At 42.9% G+C, this 25,759-nt stretch overlaps 1 protein-coding gene across 4 annotated transcripts in view; it reads left to right on the forward strand.

Moving 5' to 3' along the window:
- LOC119852107 (interferon regulatory factor 4) overlaps window positions 1–25,759 on the forward strand; it is a 122,773-nt gene that overhangs the window by 93,372 nt on the left and 3,642 nt on the right. For 3 of the 4 annotated variants that reach the window (XM_043508390.1, XM_043508391.1, XM_043508392.1), the window contains 7 exons: window positions 10,659–10,896; window positions 11,619–11,805; window positions 12,788–12,876; window positions 13,493–13,634; window positions 16,089–16,196; window positions 17,672–18,025; window positions 23,230–23,342. In XM_043508390.1, coding sequence (XP_043364325.1) covers window positions 10,659–10,896; window positions 11,619–11,805; window positions 12,788–12,876; window positions 13,493–13,634; window positions 16,089–16,196; window positions 17,672–18,025; window positions 23,230–23,342 — 1,231 coding nt within the window. Of the gene's footprint in view, window positions 1–8,027; window positions 8,183–10,658; window positions 10,897–11,618; window positions 11,806–12,787; window positions 12,877–13,492; window positions 13,635–16,088; window positions 16,197–17,671; window positions 18,026–23,229; window positions 23,343–25,759 lie in introns of those variants that run through there. The other variant, XM_038393044.2, reaches the window with a different exon arrangement.

Genomic DNA, 25,759 nt, shown 5'->3' on the forward strand with positions numbered 1-25,759 from the left:
GATTATTTGTAAGCATTCCCATTTTTCAAGGAATTTGCTTCACTTGTGTTCACACCCCTTTTGTGGTCACTTTTTACAAATGTTCTAAGAACAAATTTACCAACATGATTATTTACTAACCAGCAAAGTGTACGCAAACATTACAAAATATAGAAAGTGAATTTTTTACTTATAATCCTGAGTATTCATGCCAGAAATCTTATTCTAAGAGTTAAACTCATTCATCAGGGGAACAAAATGTACCATGTAATCTGCGTGTTTGGTTAAAACAACTCAAATTCCCAATTTCAAATATCAAATACTCAAAGCAATGTGCAAAGTTAACAATTTGCGAGCACTGCACAGGCTGAAATATTTGCATAGTACAATCTTTGAATCATTTTGCACAATGAATATATTTATGGAAAATGTGATCTGTCTGCAGACAATTCACAAGCAGCAGAAAGAGCTCTAGTTGATAACTAAAATACAACATGTACTGTAAATAGTTCATCCAACTCTCGTTGTTACCAGCTGATGATGGCCATTTGGTATCCTACCATATGTGAAAAGGGTTATGGTCTCAGTCCAGTTCCTGGTGGACAGGTATCCATATTATAAAATAGCACCATTCCAACTGGAACCAATATGCACCCTTTGACTCTCAATAGAGAGGCAAGAGGTGAAATTCTGGGCTCATTGAAGTCAATGGGAGTTTTGCCATTGACTTCACTGAGGTCAGGATTTCACCGCCGGATTCTATAGACATGGAGGACGAACTGTCCTTTTCCCCTTGTGAGTTAAGAAGGGAGATATGTTAGTTCAGCAGTACAGTGAAACTTCCACAGCCAGCGATGTACCATTTCTGAAGTTTAGGAGAGGATGTCACCATATGTGGCAAAAAGTAACCACCCTCAGAAGAAAATCTACTTAAATTTTCTTTTTAAAAAAAGGTTGCAACTACTCTTTCAGATGTTACTACATATGAGAGAACTCTTTTTAGAACATGCATTAATTTAGGGGAATATGAAGACTTGAGAAACATTCTAGATCACTAGATTACAAAGCAAAAGGGAAATAAAAGGAAAGAATGTAAACAAATTTGGACAAAAGTAGTAAGAAAATATAAAATTGCATGTGTTTTTTTTCTACTTAGTCATGCAGGGATTTAGTTACATTTACTTCTGTGGTATTTTGCTTTTAAATGTTTTAAATTATTACATAATTAGTCATATGATATGGGGATTTTATGAAAGGCAAGCACAGTAGGTCATAAAATCAGGAAGAGCGGCTGTAGAAGCTATATCTAAATAAGACATCACCAGTGCTCATGGCAAAATAAATAAATAAATAAAAATATAGCAATGGAGAATGTTTAGGATCCAGATGTTCTTTACTGTGGAAGTTAGTTCATCAAAACACTACCAGATGCTGCTCTGGTGTGAAACTGAGTTTGTGAGGTTCTTGCTCTAAACACTTGAATTGTGTTGACAACTTTGGGGTCTTTTACTACATTGTAAAAACAACTAGGACTTGTGACCTGGTTTCAACACCATAGTCTTGAACATAGTTAAAGTGAGAGTCCATCTTGCTATGTAAATATGTTTTTATGGCTGAACCTTGTTCTAGCCTACAGGACTTCATCTTGTAAACTCATAGGCTGGGATTTTTGAAGAGACCACAGAGTTAGGCTCCCAGCTCTCAATGAAAGTCAAGGCTAATGAAACTACTCTTAAGCCTTTGGAAAATTCTAGCCTTAGGCAACAAGAGCCAGATTTATAAACATATTTAGGTGTCTAAAGATGTCAATAGGTGCCTAGATGAATTTTTAGAAGTGCCATAGGGGAGTTTCATTGGCATTGACTTTCACTGGGAGATGGATATCTAACTCATATAGGAACTTTTGAAAATCCCACTAGATGCCTAAATATCTTTGAAAATCTGACCCCAAGTGTGACAGATATGGCAATTTCTTGTGATATCTTTGAAAGATGCTATGGTATTAAGTATATGTATTATTGTGGGCTCTGATTGTATACAACTTCTTCATGGGGAAGATGGGACAAAGATTGCAACCCCTTGGAATCCATTGTTTTACATGAATGGTATATATATGGCTGTGTTTCCCTCCAGAAGGGAGGGCTGCCACAGATCCTCCAGGAACTAAAATCAATGGGTGGTGGTGAAGACAAATCACCCAGGTTGTAACCTCCTCATAGAGGTACTATCTCTTAGGGAGGCCCTCATATACTAGTTCAAACTGGATTCTCCAGAGACCAACACAGAAAGGACCTTTGGATAAACAGCCTGAGTTTGTTGACTCAGGGCCTTCTCTTTAATCCAGCAAACAGACAGAACCTTCTGTTCAAGCCAAGGCAGGGCCCAATCCTGCTGCATATGTATAGAAGGACTTGACCTTTTAGGACCCTGTAAGTCTGGTAAGCTTTTAGCATGAGAGCAGGTTCTTTTATTGATTGTATATATTTTCTTTGTAATGCTTTGGCCTTAAGAATAAATGTGCTTGCTTATAAAGGGCTGCATGATAAGTTGTAATTGCTGGCAATTACAGCTGTTCAGAGCCTTTAAAGAGAAAGCAAAAATCAAATTCTGGCCCGTTTAGGCAGTCTGACTTGCTGGGGATATCACTGTATAAGCAGGGAACTGTGCAATCTGGAAAAAACCCTGTTAGCAGGGAGAGACATGGGTCTCTGCCCAAGATAAGTGATGGCTCAAGAGCCTGAGCCTAGAGTGGATGCCTGCGAGGGACGGTGAACCAGGAATACAGGTGCAGCAGCCTTGGAACTATGACACCAAGTTGCTTAGTTGCTTACGTGTTTGCGGGATTGCACCCAAGGATTGTACTATTGGTTAGAAATATAGCTAGCATGGTGTGGTGATGTATTTAGTTCTTTTTAATTTGTAATCAATCAAACTAGACACTCCTAGAAATGTAGACAGATCTTATATAAATTTTGGAAGTTCTTTATACTTGCAGATAAAAGTAGCCCTCCATAATAACTTTATACGGTTTCTTCCAACAAGACTTTTCAAAAATTGTTAAAATGGATTATTGCCCTAGGACAAATTATTCAAAGTTTATTTTAAAATAGTTATAGCCTGTGATTGGTCCTGGGAATTGGTGTGCATTAAGGACTAAGGCCTTGTCTATATGAACATTTAGTTTATGGCAAGCTAGGGTGTGAATCTAACCCCCACTAGCCTGCTGCATACTAACTGTTTTGGTGTATCCTGCTGACTCACACTAACTGTTTGCTAGTGTGCTTTAATCTACTCTTGTTTCAAAGCAGGGTAGATCAAAGTCTACTAACAAACTTCATGCATGTCAGCAGGGTCCACAAGAACCTACAGAATGAGGCAGACTAATGAAAGCAGATTCACGCTTCAGCTTGCCTCGAACTAAAATGTTCATGCAGATAAGCCCTAAGGATAACATTTTTGAAAAGCATTGAAAGTCAGTGGGATTTATCCTTTTATGTGCTTAAGTCACTTTTGAAAATGGCATGTAGGCTCCTAAGTCACTTGGGCACTTTTAAAAATTTACTCTAAATCATTTACCAAATAGTTGGTGTTTTGAAACATAGCTAACTGAATTCTTAAAGAACACTGACACTGAAGCTCCAACTGTGGTGACATAAGTGCAGCCTTACCAAATTCATGGTCCATTTTGGTGAATTTGAAGTTCATAGGATTTTAAAAATTATAAATTTAATTATTTCAGCAATTTAAATCTGAAATTTCATGGGTTGTAATTGTGGGGGTCCTGAGCTAAAAAGGCATTGTGGGGGGGGGGTAAGGTTAGTGGGTGGGGTTGTAGTACTGCTGCCCTTACTTCTGTACCGCTGTTGGCAGCGGCGCTGCCTTCAGAGCTGGGCAGCTGGAGAGCGGTGGCTGCTGGCCAGGAGCCCAGTGCTGAAGGCAGAGTCGCCATCAGCAGCAGTGCAGAAGTAAGGATGGCATGGTAGGGTATTGCCACCCTTACTTCTGCACTGCTGCCTGCAGAGCTGGGTCCTTAGTCAGCAGCCAGCGCTCTCTGGCCACCCAGCTCAGAAAGCAGCAATGCAGAAGTAAGCGTGGCAATACCGCCTCCCCCTAAAATAGCCTTGCGATCTCCCTGGAACTCCCTTTTGGTTCAGGACCACCAATTTGAGAAGTGCTGGTCTCACCCAATACTATGCAGATTTCATGGGGAAAAGCACTCAAAAGACCAGATTTCACGGTGAGAGACCAATGTCATGGTCCGTGATGTGTAAATTTTCATGGCCATGAATTTGATAGGGCCCTAGACATAAGTGGTAGCGTTTTTGTTGCTATAAATCAAAAATGGCTTCATCAGTTTAATTTTCTTTCAAATTTGGCAGAGCTATTCAGTACTAGGCAAAGCTCATATAAACCAGATCTGAGCCTCCTGCTCCCTGCCCTCTGCACCATGGGATTTGGTTGAGAGAAGGAACAAATCAACGACACCTCTTAAGGGATCCACACCTACTCACAGGAAGGGGAGTAGTTAGGGGCCTGATCCTATTCAAGCTGAAGTCAATGGTTAAACCTGTATTGACTCAAAGGGTACAGGATTGGGCCTTTAATGCATACACAGAGCCTGAATCATCATTGCATTAATCCTTACCTACTTACTTATTTAAATTGTAAAGTCTTTGGACAGGGACTAGCTACTGCCCTCTGTTATAGTGCCTAACACAATGGGGCCCTGATCTTGACTGATCCCTAGGCACTACTGCAATAAACATGATTAATAGTAATAACTCCCATTTTATGTTGGTGCATCTCCATTGAAACCAATGGTGTTACATTGGTGTAAACTGGAATAATGTATTAGTGAGCATGGCCAATAGTCTGCAGTAATTTACACAGGTTCCCCTTGTGCAGCTTGGAACTCCCCTTCTCCTCTAACCACCCCCTAAGGGGATTTCAGGGTAGTCACAGTTGGGGGAACACCTGAATGAATGGCACTGTACAGGGGCCTCTAGCAACAGTGGAGCCAAGGGACCTCAGTAAGAGTAAACCTTTGCTGCTGGCATATTTCCCCTATAACTTTCTGATTTAGGCGGTAGAGCTCACAGCTTCTTCTCCAGGGGACAAACCTCACCCTTATACTAGAAGAATTCCAGGGAAACTCTGCCAGTTGAAATGTGACTTTACACTGATTTACGTGGAAATAACTTGCCTAGGGAAACATGGGGCCCAAGGAGTTTGGAAGGAATTTTTTTGGATGAGTTAGAAACCTCTGAAAACGGGACTTTCTAATGCAAGTATCCTCTCAACCTTATTAGACCCTGACTAATGCACCATTTCATACATCCACATTTAAACATTATGGGCCTAATTTTTTTTCCATGGATACAAGGGTGCAATTCCTTCTGAAGTCAGCAGGGACTTCATGTGTGCATGTGAAAGCTGAATCAGTCCCCTGTGCATGAAATACTTGTGAATGACTATGTAAAAGAAACAGCCACTTTTCCTGGCAAACATTTAGATAGTTTAGTCAGTGACCTTAAAAGTGTGGTTAATATAGGGGTTATAAAATAATACAAGCTTTCTGACAGCGGGCCTGCAAATTCAGTATTCATACAGGAAAATTCCATTGAAGCCAAATGTGAGTTTTGTGTCATGTCTGTTGGACCTTTTATTAATATTTGATCACTAGAAAGGGAGATTATGTGCAAGGTTCCTGTATTGTTCAAAACATAATCAAGGCCAGTGGATGATTAGGATTTCCAGCATATACAATATGCACATTATAAAGGTCACCAGTCTGATACTGCAATAGTTAATTAAAATAACATAGTTTAATTATTGGACAGTTTTCCAACCTGGATGCCTAAAATTAGTCCCCTAAACGTTTGATTATCCACCTAAATGGCCTGATTTTCTGAAACCCTTGGCACTGGCATTCCTATTGATATGAACTGCAGCTGCTCAGTGCATCTGAAAATCAGGGCACTTCTACTGAAGTGCCTAAATATGCATTTAGGAGTCTAGTTTTAGGCATCCAGATCTGAGAATTCTGGCAATTGGGGCTAATCTCCCATAGAATGCTTTTGGCAAAGTTGATAAAAGACAACTAAACATTGTTGGTCATCTGTACTGTCTTCATAAATTTTTTTTTGCAAGTTCTGCTGTTTTTCTCTCTTGAGGGTTAACGGTTTTTCTAATAATTATTTTAACTTCAGCTGAAAAGTAAGATTAAAAAACAACATTATTCCAAATTGGGGAAAGGATCTAGTTCTATCCTGAAGGGCTTGTTCTGACTTTTTTCACATTGGGTCGGCGCTCTTTCTTTCAGACTGGGGAAAGTTTCCCTTTATAATTAAACTAAATCAATATGCAACACCTTTATATATCCAATGAAATTTCTGCCTTAGTTCTTTATACCATCATTATCATCCTTGCTTCTAATGAACAATATCTAAATCAGGCCTTTTCTGGGAAATATTAGTGATACTTTACATGGCTATGTTTAACCATGGCTAAAGCTGTGAACTTCTTATCTTGCTTTGATGTTTTAGACGTCTATGACTGTGATAGCTGCAGATGTGAACAGTGTATTTAATTGTTGATTATTACCGAGTTCTTGGAACGTGAGTGCCTTCGATTCGCACTAAAATTTTATTTTAGACATGGCTTTGAGTTGCATTATAAACCAAAACCGAAAAGTGCTTAAAAAAACCCCTTGACTTTAATTACATTTAAATTTCAGAAGATGGCGTTGAAGATTAGCAATTAATATTCTAAACGCTGTATGTATCCTATACATAGAAAGCCACAAAATCAATGTGCGCTGACTGTTTTGAATGTGGTATTTAAGAACAGAGGATGTGAATGTCTGTTAAAAATGTTAAAAACGGGTGGGGGAGAGGGGGCGCTGCTACGTGAAACGTGTGTGAAACCTGAAAGGTATTAAACGACTTGGTGCTAGTCCAAACCTCGAGCTTCCTCCCCGCGCTCAGTTTAGGAGAGTCTGGCGAAGTTCCTCTGTCTCTTAGTTGATTTTTTTGTTTGTTTTGTTTTTAAACAAAGATATTAACAAGTCATTTACAACCAGCGCTCTCTTTGCATATCATGAGTTCAGTCACTGCACGGTTTAAAAGGGGCCTTCCTGGGCGAGATTTGGTTTGCTCCGTAGAAAGCGTTCGCTGTAGTTTGATCGTTCCTGTTTGCATACATGTCTTTCTGACGCTATGAATGGCATGTGCATGATCTGTGTATGAAAGCCTCGGCTGTCCCATACCGTCTGTTCTTTTAGCATTAAAAATATATCCGTTTCAGAATCCAATTCACTGAGGTGTAATCCATCGATGTGAGAAAGGAAAGTCGGAAGAGTCCCCCAACCATACACCGATTAGCGCTGTTCTAAAATCCAGATGGCTTTATCGGAGTGGTTTGATTAGAACTACATTACCGCAGACCTGAATTGCAACAAGCTGAATCTGATTCCTCCTCTCTCCCTTCCCCCCAAGGTCGGGTACACATGACTTTTTGGGGCGGCTGCAGTTTATTCACCTTATATACCGTTTGGCTTTGAATACACTTTTTTTTAAAAAAGCCCAAGTGACAGAGAGGGCGTGGGGAGTGGCGTGTGCGTCTGATCATGCGTTGAGGAAGGGGAGCTAGTCCTGTGTAGCCCACGTGTGACAGCCTGTGACTCTGGAATGTCAGGCAGTGTGTACAGCAGCACCTACCTTTCTCTTCACCCCATTCTCTTCCTGTCCCTCGGTTAAATCTGCTGCACTGAGGGCAAGGACAAACAATGTTCTTGGGCAAGGACTTTTTTGCCACAAACTGTAAGCCTTCCATCACCATAAGGTGTGATCTACGGGTCGTTTACAGTAAAATAAAGCTGGCTGTAAAGCAGGTGATCAGGCAGGGATTTCCCGTTCTATTTATATGTATAGCTGTATATAAAAACGATTAGGCGCTGTACTTTTCCCACGTGTCACTGAGTCTAGGTAAACCCCCAGCAGCCCGCGCCGCTTCAATGCAGCCCCCGCGCTCGTCTGTATCCCTCAGTCAGTCCAACCTCTGTAAGACTCCGCCCCCAGCCCCCCCATCTACCAGCTCTTCAGTCCTATAAGTTCCTGCTTTCGCTCAGTTTGGTCGTTTCATATCTTTTTTAACCATTTGAGAAAACAGGCTGCCTCCTGCACTGAGCGGCTGGGTGAAAGAGGTAAGAGACCGATCATCCCCAGTGATAACTGGGCGGGGGAATTGGGCATTTCTTTGCTTATTTAAGCAGGTGGTGATCTGATCCTGTTCCAGGAGTGTAGCACATTGAATGAGCATTATCTGCCAAATTCTCCCTCTCGCTTTGCTTTACACGGTAGCTTTCTCAAGAGAAAACTCTTCAACCCATATGCTCACCCCTTTAGCCCCAGAGCGATTGCTGTTTGGGATCTCAGAAGTTGGAAACGGACATGACTTAGTAGAGCTGTCCCTCAGACAGGACAGAGTGCCTGCCGGAGGATCTATTGAGCTAGCATTACAGTTGATCGTGGGCATTTAGTGAAAATGTTGCATTAAATGAATTCAGGTGCCACAGGTCGGATGCGGGGAGGGACGGGGCGGGGGGCTTGCTGTTGAAAACAAAGTTACAGAATTTCTTGTTTTTAAAATGATACATTCTAAAAGCCTGGCTGGAGTGAATGATCCTACATTTGCCCTTTGGGGGTGGGGTGGGGGGATAGACTAGCCTTGTCCTCCCCCCCCCATCTCTAATTTTTGTGATTCTAGGAGAACAAGGGTTACTCCAGCGCTTCTAATTAAGCAAATTTACATATTCATTTGTTTCTCTCTCTCTTGAAAAAACGTGTGTGGGGGTGTGATAAAAATAATATTTTTCAATCCTTAAATTAATGCAACCCTGGTCGTGGCTAGAACCTGGTAGGAGATCACACATTTCGATCTCCTGTCCCTACCTTCCTTGTCTGCTTTCCAGCAGCAACCCACCAGTCTTGCAAGACGCAGATTTTTCTGACTATGCTATTATTTTGGAAAGGGGGGAAAAATAGAAGTTTGGGGTGGATTCTATCAAGTTACATTTTTTTTCCCTGTCATTTTCTTTTCCTTCCTGGCTTTTAAAAATTATTTTTAGTTAATGCCTAACCTACGCCAGCTGGGCAGCTCTGGGTTAAAACATGTGCCTGGCCTCACGCCGTGGTCTAAGAGGAAGCTGGGGAGCTCGCTGCTACCCTTCAGACTCTGTAACACACCTGTTCTCACTGCTACTGGGAGCCCCAGTCTGCGCCAGGAGCCTGCTGGCATTGCAGGCCCTGGCTGACTTCAGTAGGAGCCGGAGGGGGCGGCATGATCCCTGTCTCTTAACCCCGGGCTCCGGACGGAACCCAATCCGCTCTCTTTTCGTAAATGTTATTATAAGGCTTTTACTGCTGGGCCACTAACGGGGAAGCGGAGGTGGAACCGGTCCGTGCTCTGCACGGCGATCTCTCCGAGGGCTGAAATAGGCTCTAGCGCTATGAGATCAGGATGACCTTTTCCGCTCTCTGTGTCGGGGTGGGTCGGTCGGTCAGACCCATCCCCACCAGCTGCGTGGAAATGATGTTCACTAGAACAATGTAGTGGTGGGAAAAGTCCCAGGCTCGGCAGCAGCGGTGCACTAGTAGGTGGGCGCAATTACCAAAACCTTGGCCACCGCGTAGAAGTCAGAAGGGAAACTGCAAAGCCGGGGAGCGCCACACACACTTACAGCTACACAGCGTGTCTGTGCGTCTTTGTGTGTCAAAATGCATCACCCGTACATTTTCCCGGTCCACTCATAGCTTGTGTGAATTTCCTTCATTCAGGATCCTTCCAGTCGATATCCAGTTTTAGATCTGTTCAGTACGTGCGTCTGTGTACAGGCGTCTTGCATTTGTGCCTATGCAGATTATTACACACCCTTCGACAAAGTAGGGCAGGTACTTGTACGAGGGATAAGTTTAGCGTCTGCTCGGTCTGTACCAACTTTTAGGTACAGGTATTGGTATAGTCTCGTATTGCTTGAATTGAATATTATAGATACAAGCATGCAGAATACATTCTGTCCTCCATGTATGGGTTTGAAATAGACCTTCTTGTGCGGACTCGTGAATTAGCACCATATGTCTGCATGCACCGTGTGTGTGTGTGTGTGTAGTTATGAGGACATGATATGTATACACCCGCACTCTTAGAGATCTTAGGCGCTATTTATAACCATGTGTGGTTGAGGTTTTCAAAGCAGTGCCGGGGGGGGGGGGAGTGGGTATTTACATATGAACACAGGTGTGTGCCCAGCTCTCCTCTCAGTATGTGTTTCATAAACACACAGAGGCGCGGGAGGAGCAGGTAGAGAGAGAGAGACCGTGTCTCTCGAGGCACGTGCAGTCGCGCCCTCTCCCCGGGCCCAGGAGCGGCCCATCCACGCAGCAGCTCTCGGCGGCAGGGCCTGGCCGGCTCACCCCGAGGGGAGGAGGCGCTCGCCGGCTGCTGTGCAGCGGGGAGAGGAACTTTCTGCCGGCCCCCTCCCAGGCTCGAGCCCCGTCGCAAAGTTAAGCAGCCCCGGGCCGGCCCACGCCTGAGGCCGCAGCGAGCGGGGCGGCGAACGCCGGCGCGCGGCGTTTGATAGCGGGCGTCTCTCTCCCCTCCCCTCCCTTCCCCTCCCCAAGCTGGTGCCGGGGCGTGTGGCGGCGAGCGCGTGGCATGAACCTGGAGAGCGGCGAGTGCGGGATGAGCTCGGTGAGCTGCGGCAACGGGAAGCTCCGCCAGTGGCTGATTGACCAGATCGACAGCGGCAAGTACCCGGGCCTGGTGTGGGAGAACGACGAGAAGAGCATCTTCCGCATCCCCTGGAAGCACGCCGGCAAGCAGGACTACAACCGCGAGGAGGATGCCGCCCTCTTCAAGGTAGGGGGCGGCCGAGGGCCGCCCGCCCGCCCTCTGGGCGTGTCCCTTGCCCTCCTGCAGCCCCCGGGGGGGGGGGGTCTCGAGTCCGGAGCGGGAAGGCGGGGGGAGGATCTCCCCTGGGCAGGACGTGGCCCTGAACAGCAAGCCGAGCTCTCCGGCCAGCCTGCCCCCACCGGGGCCCCATCCCGCCCCGTTGAAGCCAGTGGGCGTTTTGCCCTTGACTTCAGCGGGAGCTGGCGTAGGGCAGGCGCAGGGTCTGTCTCTTTCAAGCGCGTTGGTCGCTGGTTGCCGCCTGGAGCGAGGCTGTGCCGTTTCTCCCGGGGTTAATGCAGTTAATGGCTTTCCTCGGCAAGCCCTCTCGGTTTTGCTTTTGCTTTTGCTTTTGGTTTTGGTTTAACGACAGGGTTGCCCGCGTTCATGTGGACCGCTTCTTCCTCCCCCCCCCCCCGCCCCCTTCCTTCTCCAGCTGTAATCATAAACCTTTGTATGGTTAGACAACAGTTATTTCTGCATTCGCCCGCTCACTTTTCTTCTTTCTCTTACTAGTTTCTCTTGCCGTTGATACTGTTTTTATTACCTTATCAAGAAACCACCTCGCACATACTTTAGCATCAACCCACAGGGAATACATTCCCCACTCCATTGCAATTTCAGCTTTTGTGATTGTCTACCTATAGCTTGATTTTTCCCTCTTTCTCTTTGAACATTTGAAACGTTTTCAGGCTTGGGCTCTTTTTAAAGGAAAGTTCAGAGAGGGCATTGATAAACCAGATCCCCCAACTTGGAAGACAAGGCTCCGGTGTGCTTTGAACAAGAGCAATGACTTTGAAGAACTGGTTGAGAGAAGCCAGCTGGATATTTCTGATCCATATAAAGTGTACCGAATAGTTCCAGAAGGAGCTAAAAAAGGTAGGCCATCTTAGGCTTTATATCCATTTTAAAGTCTCATTTTCCAGTGTGCAAAAAATGAAGAGATGGCCAATGTGCTCTTAGTCACTCATGTCATGTATAACCAGACAGTCACTCATGTCAGACTTTGGTAGCAATCAATACAATAAACAAGATGTGCAGTACTCGGGTACGTCTTATTTGGATAAATTTCCCCTTGACTTACATTGGAGGTTTTGCCTGAAAAAGAACAGTGGGAGTCTGAATTGTAGCATTTGAAAAAATACCCCTTTGTTGGAGGTACAGGCATGCAGTATGTAAATCACTGGAGGGATTAATCTTGGGTGTACAGCCTCTATTTCAATTTTAAATAAAGTGATGCCTGTCTTAACCACTCAAGAGACAGGCAAAAATACGTTTGCTTAATGGACTTCAAATAAAGGTGGAGCAGACCTGAACTCATTAAGAGCCAGATTGTGCCGGACTACTTCAGGGGTGAGCAAGGTTAGCGCAGTGCATTATCCTCCCTAGCCCTCTTTGCCTCTGCATAGCAGTCAAGTACAGTCACAGTCCTGGCATTCCCCTGTGCTCCTATTTTCGTAGAAGCCCCAGACCCTCAAGACACCCCAAAAAGGGCACACAGCAGGCAGTCATCCCTCCTATGCACTGGCCATCAGAGCTGGATAGGCACATAAAGGAAATATGCTGCACCCCTTGAAGGGATGTGAACAGCAGGTGTTCTTCCTTCATGCACTGGGAAGCTCTGGGAGACAGAATTCCTCCCAAAGGTCCCTCTGCATCACTCCGTCTGTAGGCCAGTATCTATGGAGCACAATCAAGCCCTGTGTTTAGGGGTGGTGTAGGATGGTCTCTTCAGAGAGGAGATTGCTTATTAAGGATGGTTTTTTGTACAGGTTTCTCTGCAGTCGATCATTTTCAGGTTTATTTAAGATTATTTCAGGTTTATTTAGTAACTTTGTTTTAATCCTTATCATGTATGTAGGAGCAAAACAACTCAGCCTAGAGGATCAACAGATAATGCTGAACCATCCATACACAATGACTTCTCCTTACACTTCACTACAGGCTCAGGTACAGATCAGTTGTGTTATTTTTTAGCTTGTTTGTTGGGTGTCGATTGAGCTAATTTTTGCAAGACCATATTATACTACAGGTCTTTCTATTCTGGTCTACCACCATTTAGTTCAGCTTGGAAAAAGACTTGTTTTTATAAGAAACTGAGAAATCTGGAAGCAATGTTTTCATCACGTGAAACCACAGGGCAGCTGATCCATCTGGGATTTTTTAAAATGTGAATTACAGCTCTGTTTTATTAAAATTTTTTTTTTTTTAAAAATGGATGTATTGCCCTAGTACTTCTGGTGCCAGAAATTAAACATATGATGAAACATAGATATTCTACAGTAATGTTTTGCAACAGTGCTCCAGTTGCCTGTTTTAATTTTGCCATGTTTATAGTTTACACTAATGGTGACATGCAGCTCATTTGAAAGCCTTCTCCTTTTGGCAAAATATCATCCAGGTGGTCTGTGTGATGCTTTGATCTACAAGAGATATGGGAGAACAAATAACAAAAAGTCTCATGCAGAACTAAGGACACTTTCTAATATGGGAGATTATGATATGTGAAAGGCAGCATGAATTCTGGTTACAGCCAAATAAAATAATGTCTCATTAAACTGAACAGGTGTCAAACTACATGGTACCTCATGAACGTAACTGGAGAGATTTTGCCCCAGAGCAGCCACACCCTGACATCCCCTACCAATGCCAAAGTGTTCCTTTTGCAGCTCGCAGTCACCATTGGCAAGGTCCTGCTTGTGAAAACGGTAAGAACATCTCCCTGGATGTCAATTGCTCACTAATCTAAAGAGACAATATGTGACCACCATAGAAGGACTACAGATTTCATATTTATTATTCATGGCTTCAGTGGCATTGGTATGGATGGCTTGATTTTCAGAAGTTCTGAGCGTCCTTCAATGACAGCTACAGGTGATCAGCACCTGTCATCTATATTGACACTTATTTTATTCTTTTATTTGTTTTACTGTAGTGCTTAGGAGCCTTAGTCATCACCATAGTATCTCATATTGCCAACCCCAAGCATTCAAAAATTGAGTCAACCCCCCCCCCACAAATGATTTATAAATGACTATGTATAGATAATTTGTTTATTTGTCTTCTGATTTGTGAGTCTTTATGGTTCACGTTTTTCTTCATCATCACATAGGTTAGAAACGTACTTTCCCCCCCTTAAATGAAAGCTGATATTCTCACATAGTCATAGCATTCCAGGATCTGGGGCTTTGTGAACTATACTAAGTATTGATAGAGTTGGCAACACTGAATCTGAGCACCTGAAAAACATGCAAAGTAGGGAAGTCTACCTTATGTGGGGAACTGAGGTACACAGAGATTAAGTGACTTGTTCCGTGATGCCTGTACAGGAGGTCTGTAGAAGGGCTGGAAATTGAGCCCAGATTTCCTGAGTTGCAGTCTAATGCCTTATTCACATGACCATCCATTGTGCCGTGTATGGCTGCAGGCTCAGACTCTCAAGGGATATATGCTCATTTCAGTACGCAGGGATTTGCTCCATAAGTACAGCTCCCCACACATCCATATGAGAATAATCTTGCAAAAAGTAGAAATCCTTAGTCCAAGATGAGATGAGGAAGGAATACTTAAAGCGCACAGGGTATTAGAACTACAAAATATAGTCCTTTAATGGTTCAAGTGCAATGAAATAAACTTCTGTTTACATTTGTCTATTGACAGCTGAACACTCTACATTTAGAGAAGTGAGCTATTTAGTTGAAATTTTATAAAATTCTGCCCTGATTTACACCCCATGCAACAGTTACTTCAATGGGGTAGTGAATGTGGGTTTTGGTCCTTATGATCTATTGAACTTATGCTGAATAGAAACACTAATTTTGAAGTGAACCGTGTCATAAACTCTTAGATACTATGGTAAAGACTGCTCTAGAAAATGCTAAGATAGAGAATAAAAGAAACATGGCATTTTCTAATACTAGAAGGAAGAGCATAACTATAATTTTTCTTTGGAAAATGTATCTGTTCCCGCTTTTCTGTTGATTACGTGATTAGAATCTTAGCATATAAATAGCAAAAATATCAGTGATTTTTTTTTTAAATTTGTTTTTTGTTAGTAACCATGAACATTATGTCAGGCTTTAGTAAGAATATTGCTTTTCCTGGTTTCAATTTCATTCCTTCAATCCCCAGTTTTATTTTTATCATTACAGCTGTTCTTGAAAAGTCACTGCTCCAAAGCATCATTTCCCCCGCATTGTATCCTGGGCATTCTGAAGACACAAGAAATACAGGGCCTTCTGTCATTGTGGCTTAAAAGCAAATGACTCAATCCCCAATGCAGCAAAGCATTTAAACCCATGCTTAATGGGCCAATGGGATGTGAGCATCTGCTTAAGTGTTTTCTTGTATAGGGATGGATGTAAACAAATTGTCAAGTGTTTTCCTGTCTCAGGGTCTAAGTGCTGCATTAAGCTTGTATCAGAGAATTGGGCAATAGTGGTTTACTCACTGGATTGTCTTGTTTGTCAACAGTCACTCAGGTATGCCCTTGGCATAGGTTAAAAAGTGAACTAGCTTTGCGAAGAGTCAAATCTGTCCATGGGAAAGAGTAGTGTATCTTACCTGCATCATAAATATTGTATTTATGATATAAAGCCCTTTGAAATCAATGCTAAGATTCCTGTTGACTTCAAGGAACTTTGGACAGGTGTTATCACATTTCAGTTTGCCTCAATATTATCTCACGCACAGGAAGGGATAGCTCGGGAAAGGACTAATGTTGGCTGTAGTATTAAAACTCTAATACTGTATTGCAGGAGAATCTCTTTTCCCTACAATTGCCTTCTTTCTTTAACACCATTAAAGACATAATGATTGAATATTTGACTTGCCTTTGATAAAACTCCTTAAGACCTGTGAGAATGAATGGATTATTTTTCATCTGCCTTCAAGAACACCATTATCTAGTTAAAATGCAGATTATTTCTGTGGGAGAATAATATGCACTGATATAGTTAGGTAAAAGAACAACACTTGAAAGATCCAAATAAGAAAAATCTAGATAACATCTTGAGTGGATAAAATATTTTGGTCAAGGGGAAGTTTGTTTTTTTTTTATAGAGCTGAAGCTCAGAAGCTCTCACATGCATAGCTGTGAACTCTAACTTTTCTTTTGGATTTTAGATAGCTAGATATCATTTGACCTTTTTTTGTGAAAACAGGTTGTCAGGTGACTGGAACCTTTTATGCTTGTGCACCATCTGAGTCACAGACTCCTGGGATCCCAATAGAGCCAAGCATAAGGTCTGGTGAAGCTCTTGCACTATCAGGTAAGTCTGTAACACCAGGCTTTCATGGTGAACCATCCAGGAGGCTCTCCTTATAACTTTCCAAGTAAATGTTTTCTCACTGTTTATAGGGACTTCTTTTGTGAGTGCAAGTGACATTTCCTTTCCAAATGACTTCTGTGCATATACACTTAGGGCTCAATTCAGCAAGATTTTTAAACACATGCAGAACTTTAAGCACTTATAGTCCTCAATGAAATCTGTAACTCAGGTTGAGATCAATGGGACCATTCATGTCCTTAAAGTTACGCACGCTTAAGTACTTTGCTCTTTCAAGCAAATTCTTGGTTGCTCCTCAGTGAGTCATCAGATAGGACAACTGCTGACAGGGGAAACAGATTCTCTTTAGCTCACCACACAGCCATATTGCTTTTGGATTCAGAGGTCTAGTGATTGTTTTTTTTTTTTTTTTTTTTTTTTTTTTTTTTTTTAACTTGGACCGTATCCTTTCTGAAAAATTCTATTTGTTTGTTCAACATTTTGTCCTATGGATACTTTCTGTCTTCTCTGTTGACTGCAGCGGGATTTGCATCATTTTTTTTTATTCTTGATAAAATAAAACCTCTTGTTACATTGGTAATGACACTTTCACTCTCTGAAAAGAAATCTGTACAGCCAGTTTGCAGTTGTTCAGACTCAAGGGTGGCTTTTTTATTTTATTCCTTACGTGGAAATGTACGAGCTAGTTTGGTTTTTAAACTAACAATGGAAATTATCTGGAGAAATTGACAATGCAATGTTAAGGGGAGAGACTTGACTGGCAAATGGCAGGCAGAGTTAAGCACATGCCTAAGTGCCCTTCCTGAGCAGGGCTGCTGTCCCGGATGGGTTTATTTGCACAGCCCTGCACCAGTGCTGTTCAGGATCGAGCCCTTAACAATCACTCTCCTGTGTCGAGTGACTACTTCAAAAGTATGCCTAAGATTTCAAATATAATTTTGTCTGTGTTTCAGCCAAAGACCACTTCTACCAGGCAACTGATTGCATTTTTGCAAGTCTTGTGGGTAGTTGCTTAACATGGTTCTATACGACCTCTTGAGAGAAGCATAGCTATTTTCTGATTTATCTAGAGAACATCCTGAGACTGAGCATTAAGTCCAATTAAACCTGTGAAGTACAAACACTTTTTTCCCCATTAATGAAAATATGCAGCTTGCAAGGTATTAATGTCTCGCATATTTTCTGCTCTCTGCATCACAGGCTATGCAGTTCCCACTCCAGTGGCCTCTATTGGTAGAAGCCGGTGTTAGAGTCTGTGCTTCCATATTTCATTATTTCAATTCAATCTATGTTTTTCCCTAAATCAGGGCTAAATTCTGAGAGATGCTGAGTATTAGAAATGATAGGTGCATAGCACCTTGCAAGATCTGGCCCATTGGCCTTAATAGTACTGTGATGTAATGTAAAATATTCACAATATTGAGCAGCAGTAATTTTTTTCCAAAATATACTTACAGACTGTCGACTACACATCTGTCTATATTACCGTGAAATACTGGTGAAAGAGATGACGACTTCAAGTCCTGAAGGCTGTAGAATATCTCATGCCCAAAATTATGAGGTCAGCAGCTTGGATCAAGTTATCTTCCCGTATCCAGAAGATAATGGCCAGAGGAAAAACATAGAAAAATTACTGAGCCACTTGGAACGAGGAGTAATACTCTGGATGGCACCTGATGGGCTTTATGCTAAGAGACTTTGTCAAAGCAGGATCTACTGGGATGGACCTCTAGCGTTATGCAGTGACAGGCCAAATAAACTGGAAAGGGAGCAGACCTGCAAACTTTTTGATACTCAGCAATTTTTAGCAGGTAATTTTCAATTTAGGTTACATGTCTATATAAATGTCACCAAATCACTGTCATTGTGGTTCCAGATGGGCACTATTAAAGGGCTCTTTTTACTAAATTCTCCCACCGAAGTGGTTGGGAGATGCAGATGCTCAGCTCCTCTCTGGATGTGACCGTATATGTAGGTGTTAGAAGAGCACAGCTTAGGAATAGTGTTTTATTTGTATATTGCCATGGTTAGTTCTGCTTTTTGATACACTTATGTGGCTCCCATTGAAAGTGATGGGAACCACTCATGCTCAACTGAAGACAAGGTAAGGCCTGTGTCACTTTATACTGAGTGGGAGGATCCCAACAAAATAGTCCTTCGTAAGACTGGATAGTAGATGGGACGACATTCTGATTTTGGATCCACTGGTGTAAACCTTGAATAACTCCATTGTCTTCAGTTGATTTACTCCAGACTTACGCTGGTGTGAGTCTGAAATCTGACCCAGAGTATTTAAACATGAGCAAGTATTAATCCCAACAGATATTTTTTTAAATCTGTGTTTTGATGTGTGCGTGTGTCTATATTTAAACAAATATTCTGGAAAATATTTGTGGGGTGAATTTATAGACTCTGACTTTCAACAATCATCTATTAACTAATGGCATAGGGCAAGATTGTAACTTGCTCAGCACACCTGCAAAAGTGAGTAAGATGTTTGAAGGCATGCCCTCAATCCCCTGCGCTGGTTATTTGGGTTGTGGGTAGCAGAATGGAGGGGAAAATAGCCCCACAGAGATACTCCTGCTCTGGGAAGGGAGTGGATGGAGTCTTGACTCAAATATCCAAGATTCTGACCAGCACTTCTGAGCTAGTACAGAGAGATGAGCAACCTGCTCCAGGGAAAGGGGTGGACGCAGATTACTTCCCCTTCCCTAGAGTAAGGGGAGAAACAGGGCGGCACAATTATATGTTGCCCCTTACTAGGGCTTGTGGCAGAACTACAGTTGAGCTAAGTTTTAGAGTGGCAGTTTTAGAGTCTCTCCTCTGTGCAGAACACCTGACTGCCTTTCAGACCTATATATTGGTATAAGTTACAGTTTTGTAGAAAAATAATGCAATGCTTTAAAAAAAATACCCCAAATGAGCCACTGCCTTTATAATATTTCATTTTCCAAACTTTGATGTGTCATCCTAGCAGAATTATCAAGCACCATATACATTTAAATACACATCTGAAGAGGATATGAAAATTGACAGTTAAAAAGGGGAATTTGAGCTGAATTTATGGGGTTACAACTTCTATTGTATGCTAATTGTAAGATGTATCGTTATGCCTGCAATCATGTGCCTGGAAGTCCCTTTTCCTTTTTCAGATGCCACTTTTAAATTAAATCTGGCTCTTGCAAACCATTCACAGGATATGGGGCAGTATCTTTTTAGAAGCCTATTCCCAAAGGTTAACTTAAGCACAGTTTTCTAAGTTATGTGTTTGCAAATGCATGTGCAAACGTGTACGATTGCTTGCTTAATTTGTGTGCAGTTATCACAACAGTGTGTGCAAATTGGGATGTAACATGCAGCTAGCCAGGTATCTTCTTAAGTGACTATTTTGCCATGCACATACTATAGCTACACATTAATTTTGGTTAGTGAGCTCCCAAATTAAGTGCACGTTTGGGTGTGGACAGTCAGAAAATCAGACCTTAGGGGATGAAAAAACTCCAGACTTCTACTAAGAGATGCATGTCCCAAAGAATTCACAGAAGGAAGATGCAGAGCCTGGGCTGTGGCCTTTAATTGATACGGCTGTGTATTGGTGCAGGGATATGTCCATACGGGACTCACTGAAAGATTGGGCTTTGTGATTCTGACATATAGTACAGGGGTGACCACATTCTAACGTCTGGGTTATTTATGGAGAGATCTGAGTGATGACTTTAGCAAACCAGGAGAGAGACAGAATTTGGAGAAGGCTCAAAGACTGGAATTGGAGACGGGTATGAAGGGGCGTTAAGGAGGCTTGCATGAGTGGAGAGTAGGCAGTTGGAACTAGAATAGAAGGAAATGAGACCTGATTTGGGGAGGCATGTGAAAACCTGGCAGTTGAAGTCTGAATTTGACCCAGGAGATGAGAGGGAGCCAGTGGAGCTGTTTGAAGAGCAAAGTGACATGCTCGGAGCAGTGAGAGGACCTCAAGTACATGCATTTGGAACAGCTGGGATTCTCTGATTCTCTTTCATATTGAAGATCATTTCTGAAACTCTTCATGGGCCAACTCCCTTCTCTATCCCATCCCTTCCCTGGGCTATTATACTGCAATACTTTGAGAATCACTGAGACTGAGGGCTTGTCTATACTTACTGCGGAATTGAAGCATGATGCATCGGTGGTCGATTTAGCGGGTCTAGTGAAGACCTGCTAAATTGACCGCAGATCGCGCTCCCATTGACTCCTGTACTCCATCTGAATGAGAAACGCAAGGGGAGTCGATGGGAGAGCATCTCCCATCGACATTGCCTTGTGTGGTCCCCGCGGTAAGTAGATCTAAGTACGTCGACTTCAGCTACATTATTCATATAGCTGACGTTGCGTAACTTAGATCGATCTCCCCCTGTAGTGTAGACATGGCCTGACTAAAATTCTGTGACAGAGGAGAGGTAGGGATGGGGTTCTTTCCCCAGTAGTAACACTGGGACTTATTAATTGGGAGTTGCACTGACCCCAGACTCCTCCTTGCCCCCTCTTATGAGACCTAAGTGAGTGCAGCATTGGATGATCATACCGAAAAACTGAAAATCTCCCCCTCTGCTCCTAGCAGGTTGTGAGCATTTTTAGGGCTTGTTGGAAATTGAGAAAGAACATTACCTACTTTTTTGTTCAAAGAGAACTGTACTCTATTTGTCATTAATGATTGATTTATTATTAATCATTATAATTTATTATTCAGTTGAACCTAGAGGCCTCAACTGAGACTAGAGCCCCGTTGTGCTAGGCACTGCACTTACACAGAGTAAGAAACAGTCCCTGCCCCAAAGAGCATTCAATCGGAATAGAGAAGACAGGCAAATTGTGGAAGAAAGGAAGTGTTGTTATGCCCATTTTACGGATGGGGGAAGTCCGGCATGGAGAGATTTTGTGACTTGTCCAAGGTCTCGCAGGAATTGAGCCCACATCTCCTGAATCCCAGTATAATACCTTAATCACAAGCCCAGCCTTTCTCTCTGCAAGGTGCTGTCCCCCATCCCAATATTGTGTTAATTTTAAAATATTTTATGATTTCCTTTTGCAAGGTTTCCCAAAAGACACGAACCACATTACAGAGCATTATTAGTGCTTTATAAGTCAATGACATAAAAAATACCTCATGTAAAGCAACATGTAGTACGGATGTTGAAATAAAGATATGGTTTTCTTTTTTTTTTTTTAAATTCAATTAAATATTGTTAATTTTACGGCACCACTGGCCAATGTATTTTAACCCAAGTGGAGCCCTCTTGTAAACATCTCCCCCACACATTGCCTATTAATATAAATAATATAAATATTTATATATTTGAGATGCAGTATTGCCTAGTGACTAAAGCACTGGACTGGAATTCAGGAGACCTGGGTTCTTTTCCTGACTGTGCCACTGTCCTGCTGAGTGACTTTGCACAGGTTACTTCCCCTCTCTGTGCCTCAGTATCCCCATCTGTGAAATGGGGCTAATGATACTGATGTCCTTGGTAAAGCACTTGAAGCTCTATGGATTAAATGTGCTGTATAAGACCTATATGGTGGTGGTGTTATTGTTTATTAGAATCAGAGGATGACTATAACTAAATTTGCACATTGCAACCTTTTGAGATTTTCATTGTATTGTATTATAAACTAACATTTTTGATGATGTTATGTTGTGCGTAAAGAAATCTCAGTGCTTTACAGAGCAATAGAAGGGATGGAATCCTGGCCCTATTGAAGACAATGGCAAGACTCTCATTGACTTCAGTGGGGCCAGGATTTCACCCAAAGTGCCTCCTCTACAGAGTTTGCAGTATAAAAATAGACATGACCCAACAAGTGACAGCAGCAGAGAGGGGAAAGGAGGATGAGGGGGGCAATGAAAGGTCACAGATGTCACTGTGTTTGAGCCTGGCCCTTTTCAAAGGGTCTGTCCACACTGCAATCTGAGATGTGATTGCAGCTTGGGTAGTCAGACCCACGCTGGCTTTCCCTGTGCTAAAATGCCTAAAAATAACAACGTTGATGTGGTAGCGTGGGCTCCAGTGTGGATTATACAAGCATGCTGGGGACCTATGTGCATTGCTAGTCCACGCGGCCTCATTCAGACTGTATTTTTAGCTCTGCTAGTGCGAATATGTCTACCTGCGCTGTAATCACACCTATAGAGAGAGCTCACATGAGATCTCTGGGACCCTGGCTCCTATAGTAGAAGTGAAAAGCAAACCATCCAGAAAATGTGATCTGAACTAATTACATTCCTGTGGATTCATGACCTGGGCGGGATGGACAGTATACAGACACTAACATGGTTCTGTTTGAGCAAGATCAAAGGTGTACCAGCTGCATTGTAAGCTAGTCCTGAGATTTGCCATCTACTTTCTAATGAACAATCCCATCTTCTGATGTTCAGTCATCACAAGTAGTGGGCACAGAAGTGTAGTTTGAAGTCAAAGTCTAAACACTTTTGTTACTTAAATTGCTCTGTTCTACTCTTAAGGGTGACAGGCTCTCCTGCAACATCTCAGCACCATTGTTTTTGAAAAGTCGTGCAATGTGACTTACATAGCATGATCCTTCTGAAATGTATGGGTGGATAGGAGAAACTTAAATCGGCAAAGTTCAAAAGTCCTGAAGAATGTTTCAGAAGTTTCTGTTGTTAAGCCAAACACAAGCATGAATCTGAGGAAATCCCAATTGCTGTTTATATGAAATTACTCAAAATGCAATACAAATAGAAAAATTGGAGTCTCTTAGCTCTTGGGGGGAGACAAAGTTTTCAGCTATTTGTCCCTTGCTAGTCTCCAAGATCATTTTTCTATGCTAGTATCTCTCCTTTCTCCCAGACTCACTTTCCCTTTGCTAGATCCTGTCATCACTTTTGCCAGTTGTCCAATAGAGCCTCTTCATTGCTCCTGTAGTCTGCTGTTCTGCTCCAAGGTCCTTCACTACTAACTCTGGAACTCAGCCATTGATGGTGAGGATTTTCTGAACATATCCTTTCTGTCTTCAGAATTGCAAGCTTTTGCTCACCATGGACGTCCATTGCCTAGATTCCAGGTTGCTCTGTGTTTTGGAGAGGAATTTCCAGACCCACAAAGGCAGAGGAAGCTAATTACAGCCCACGTAAGTATGATTTATTTCATTTCTTAGTTTAAAATGAAGAGTATGTGAATCTGACAGGCAGCCTTCTCTTCCTCTCATCAGTAAGCTGTGAGGGAGGCAGTATAGCCTAGTGGATAGGGCTCTGGACTGGGAGACCTGGGTTCAATTCCCTGCTCTGCCATTAGGCCGCTGGCAAGTCATATCTTGCCCTGTGCCTTAGTTTCTCCATCTGTAAAAAATGGAGATTAGAAGACTGACCTCCTTTGTAAAGCGCTTTGCGATCTACTGATGAAAGCACTTTAGAGGCGCGATTATGACTATTAGCTAAAAGGAACAGTTTGACTAGTGTCAGCCATGTGACCCTAGTAAGCAGGGCCTTGCATAGAATATTATTGCATGACTGCCAAAACTGGTGCATAATTGTGGATTCTTTTAAAATTGCCATACAAGTATGCTGCAGCATCTAAGCTTTCTCAGAGATACCCCCTCCCCTTTCGCCCCTCCTAGCCTCAGGTGTCTGCACTGCAAAATGCCATAGCAGACTGAGGCAGATTTTACTGCTTGGGTTACTCTTGCTTCACCTCTTGGTGTTTATCTTTGTAATCCTGGGCCTTGACTATGCTGCATACTTTTACATTCATTTCCCTGCAGTAGTGCAGCTGCACCAGTGTAAGCAATAGTGGAGGCTGGGATCAGCTGCTTTCCAAAACCCGAGCTCCATAAAGGAGATGTACCCATGGTCTCCCTGCCCACGCTAGAGGCAGGGTTTAGTTTATTGCCATTCTCTCCGAGATGGGAGAATATTGATGTTTAATTTTGTAAGTCATCCAGATGCTAAGGTGATGGGCCAGAGATTTTTGTAATAAAATAATTACCTTCCCTTTACTAATTATGTGACTTCCTTACCACTATCTGCCTGCAACACATTGCCCTGTGGTTCCCCTGGGTAGAGGATTACAGCTTTCAAGTTCAGTTTGCTGTCCTCCCCAGACATCCTCTGATGGAATGAATGTTCCCATGGTCAGGTTAGCTTTTTCTTCCTTTCAGAGATCCTCTAACTCTAACATATGCCCCCCCAACCCAGACATCAGTCCTGCATCTTTAGATTGCTGGGGAGTATTGGACCAGGAATACAATGGCGTGATTATTCGAGCAAAGATCAGAGATATCATTGGACCTCAAGCCTCCTCATTCCCTGCTTAGGCCCCCAACAGTACAAATTCTCTCCTACGTCTCCACCATCCATAACACCTCCCACTTCCCAGCCACTCCCTCTCTCCTCCCATCTGCTTTCCAAATTTCTGGCTCCCCTTCAAAGTACCCTTTCCTCACAGCCCTCCTCTCCTCAAACATATTCTCCCCCCGCCCACAAAGACTCTCTCTGAGCATGTGCCCACTGCCCCCCCTACCTTCCCCCTCCCCATACCTCTCAGTGAGTTTGGTCTCTCCTCCAGCGCTCTGCCTCATACCTGGCCCTCGTTATGCTGGCTGGCAGCTTAATCTCGTCTCTGGAATTGGCTCAGCCCCTGCCTTGGGTCCCCCTGTTCTGCACTTGGACCTGATGGGGGATGGGGAGGACGGGAACTGAGCAGGCTTCATAGAGCACTCAGTTGCATGCCTGTCCAGCAGAGGCCCAGAACAGCCCCTAGCAGCAGGCGGCTACACCTGCAGCTGCCTCCTTCCTGTCCAGCTGACCAGTCCAACAGCTGATGAGGGGAAGTGGAGAGAGGTTGCTGAATTGCTACAGTAAGCATCAGCCTCAAACTCCTGTCCCTTCCTCCACTGCAGGTGTCACCTGAAAGCTAGGGAGGACATGTTCTTCACCCTGCCACCCACACACCTTTCCTCCATAAAGTGATGTCCATGCAGGGCTGCATCTAAATGTTTAGAGGATCTCAGATCTTTTCTCAGAACATATTTGTTCCCCATTTATAAGTCTCAAGTTTTTATATCTTAGGAGTCAAAGTTAAGTATTTAACTAAGGCACTGTGCAAAGCTGGGGCCCTTTGGGGCTAGTGAGACAAGCGAAATGAGTAGAGTTGCTCAAACACTGCACAAAAGCTTGGCCCTATTAGACCAGTGCAGTGCTGAACAGATACAGTTAGGGATGAATGGACATACAATAACATTTAAATTTAGAAGCGTTAGACTTGGACTCAGAATAAGGAACTGATTTTTAAAGTTAAGCATGTGAAACTGGGCCCGCATTTGACCATGCCTAATTTAGCCATGGAAATATGGGCACACACAAATCAGGCATCACATGTACATATGGACTAGCTGACAGGGGACATTTGCAAATGCATGCTTTATGCAATGAGTATTTGTCAGCAAAAACTGCGGCTAGCTCTAAGAATCTGGAGTTGAAGTAAAGGCAGAGCTCAATGAGAACAGAGTGCATTTTGGTATGTGGGACTGTTTTATTTTGCCTTGTTTTT

This window comes from Dermochelys coriacea, chromosome 2 (genome assembly GCF_009764565.3).
Source record: "Dermochelys coriacea isolate rDerCor1 chromosome 2, rDerCor1.pri.v4, whole genome shotgun sequence".
NCBI lineage: Eukaryota > Metazoa > Chordata > Testudines > Dermochelyidae > Dermochelys > Dermochelys coriacea.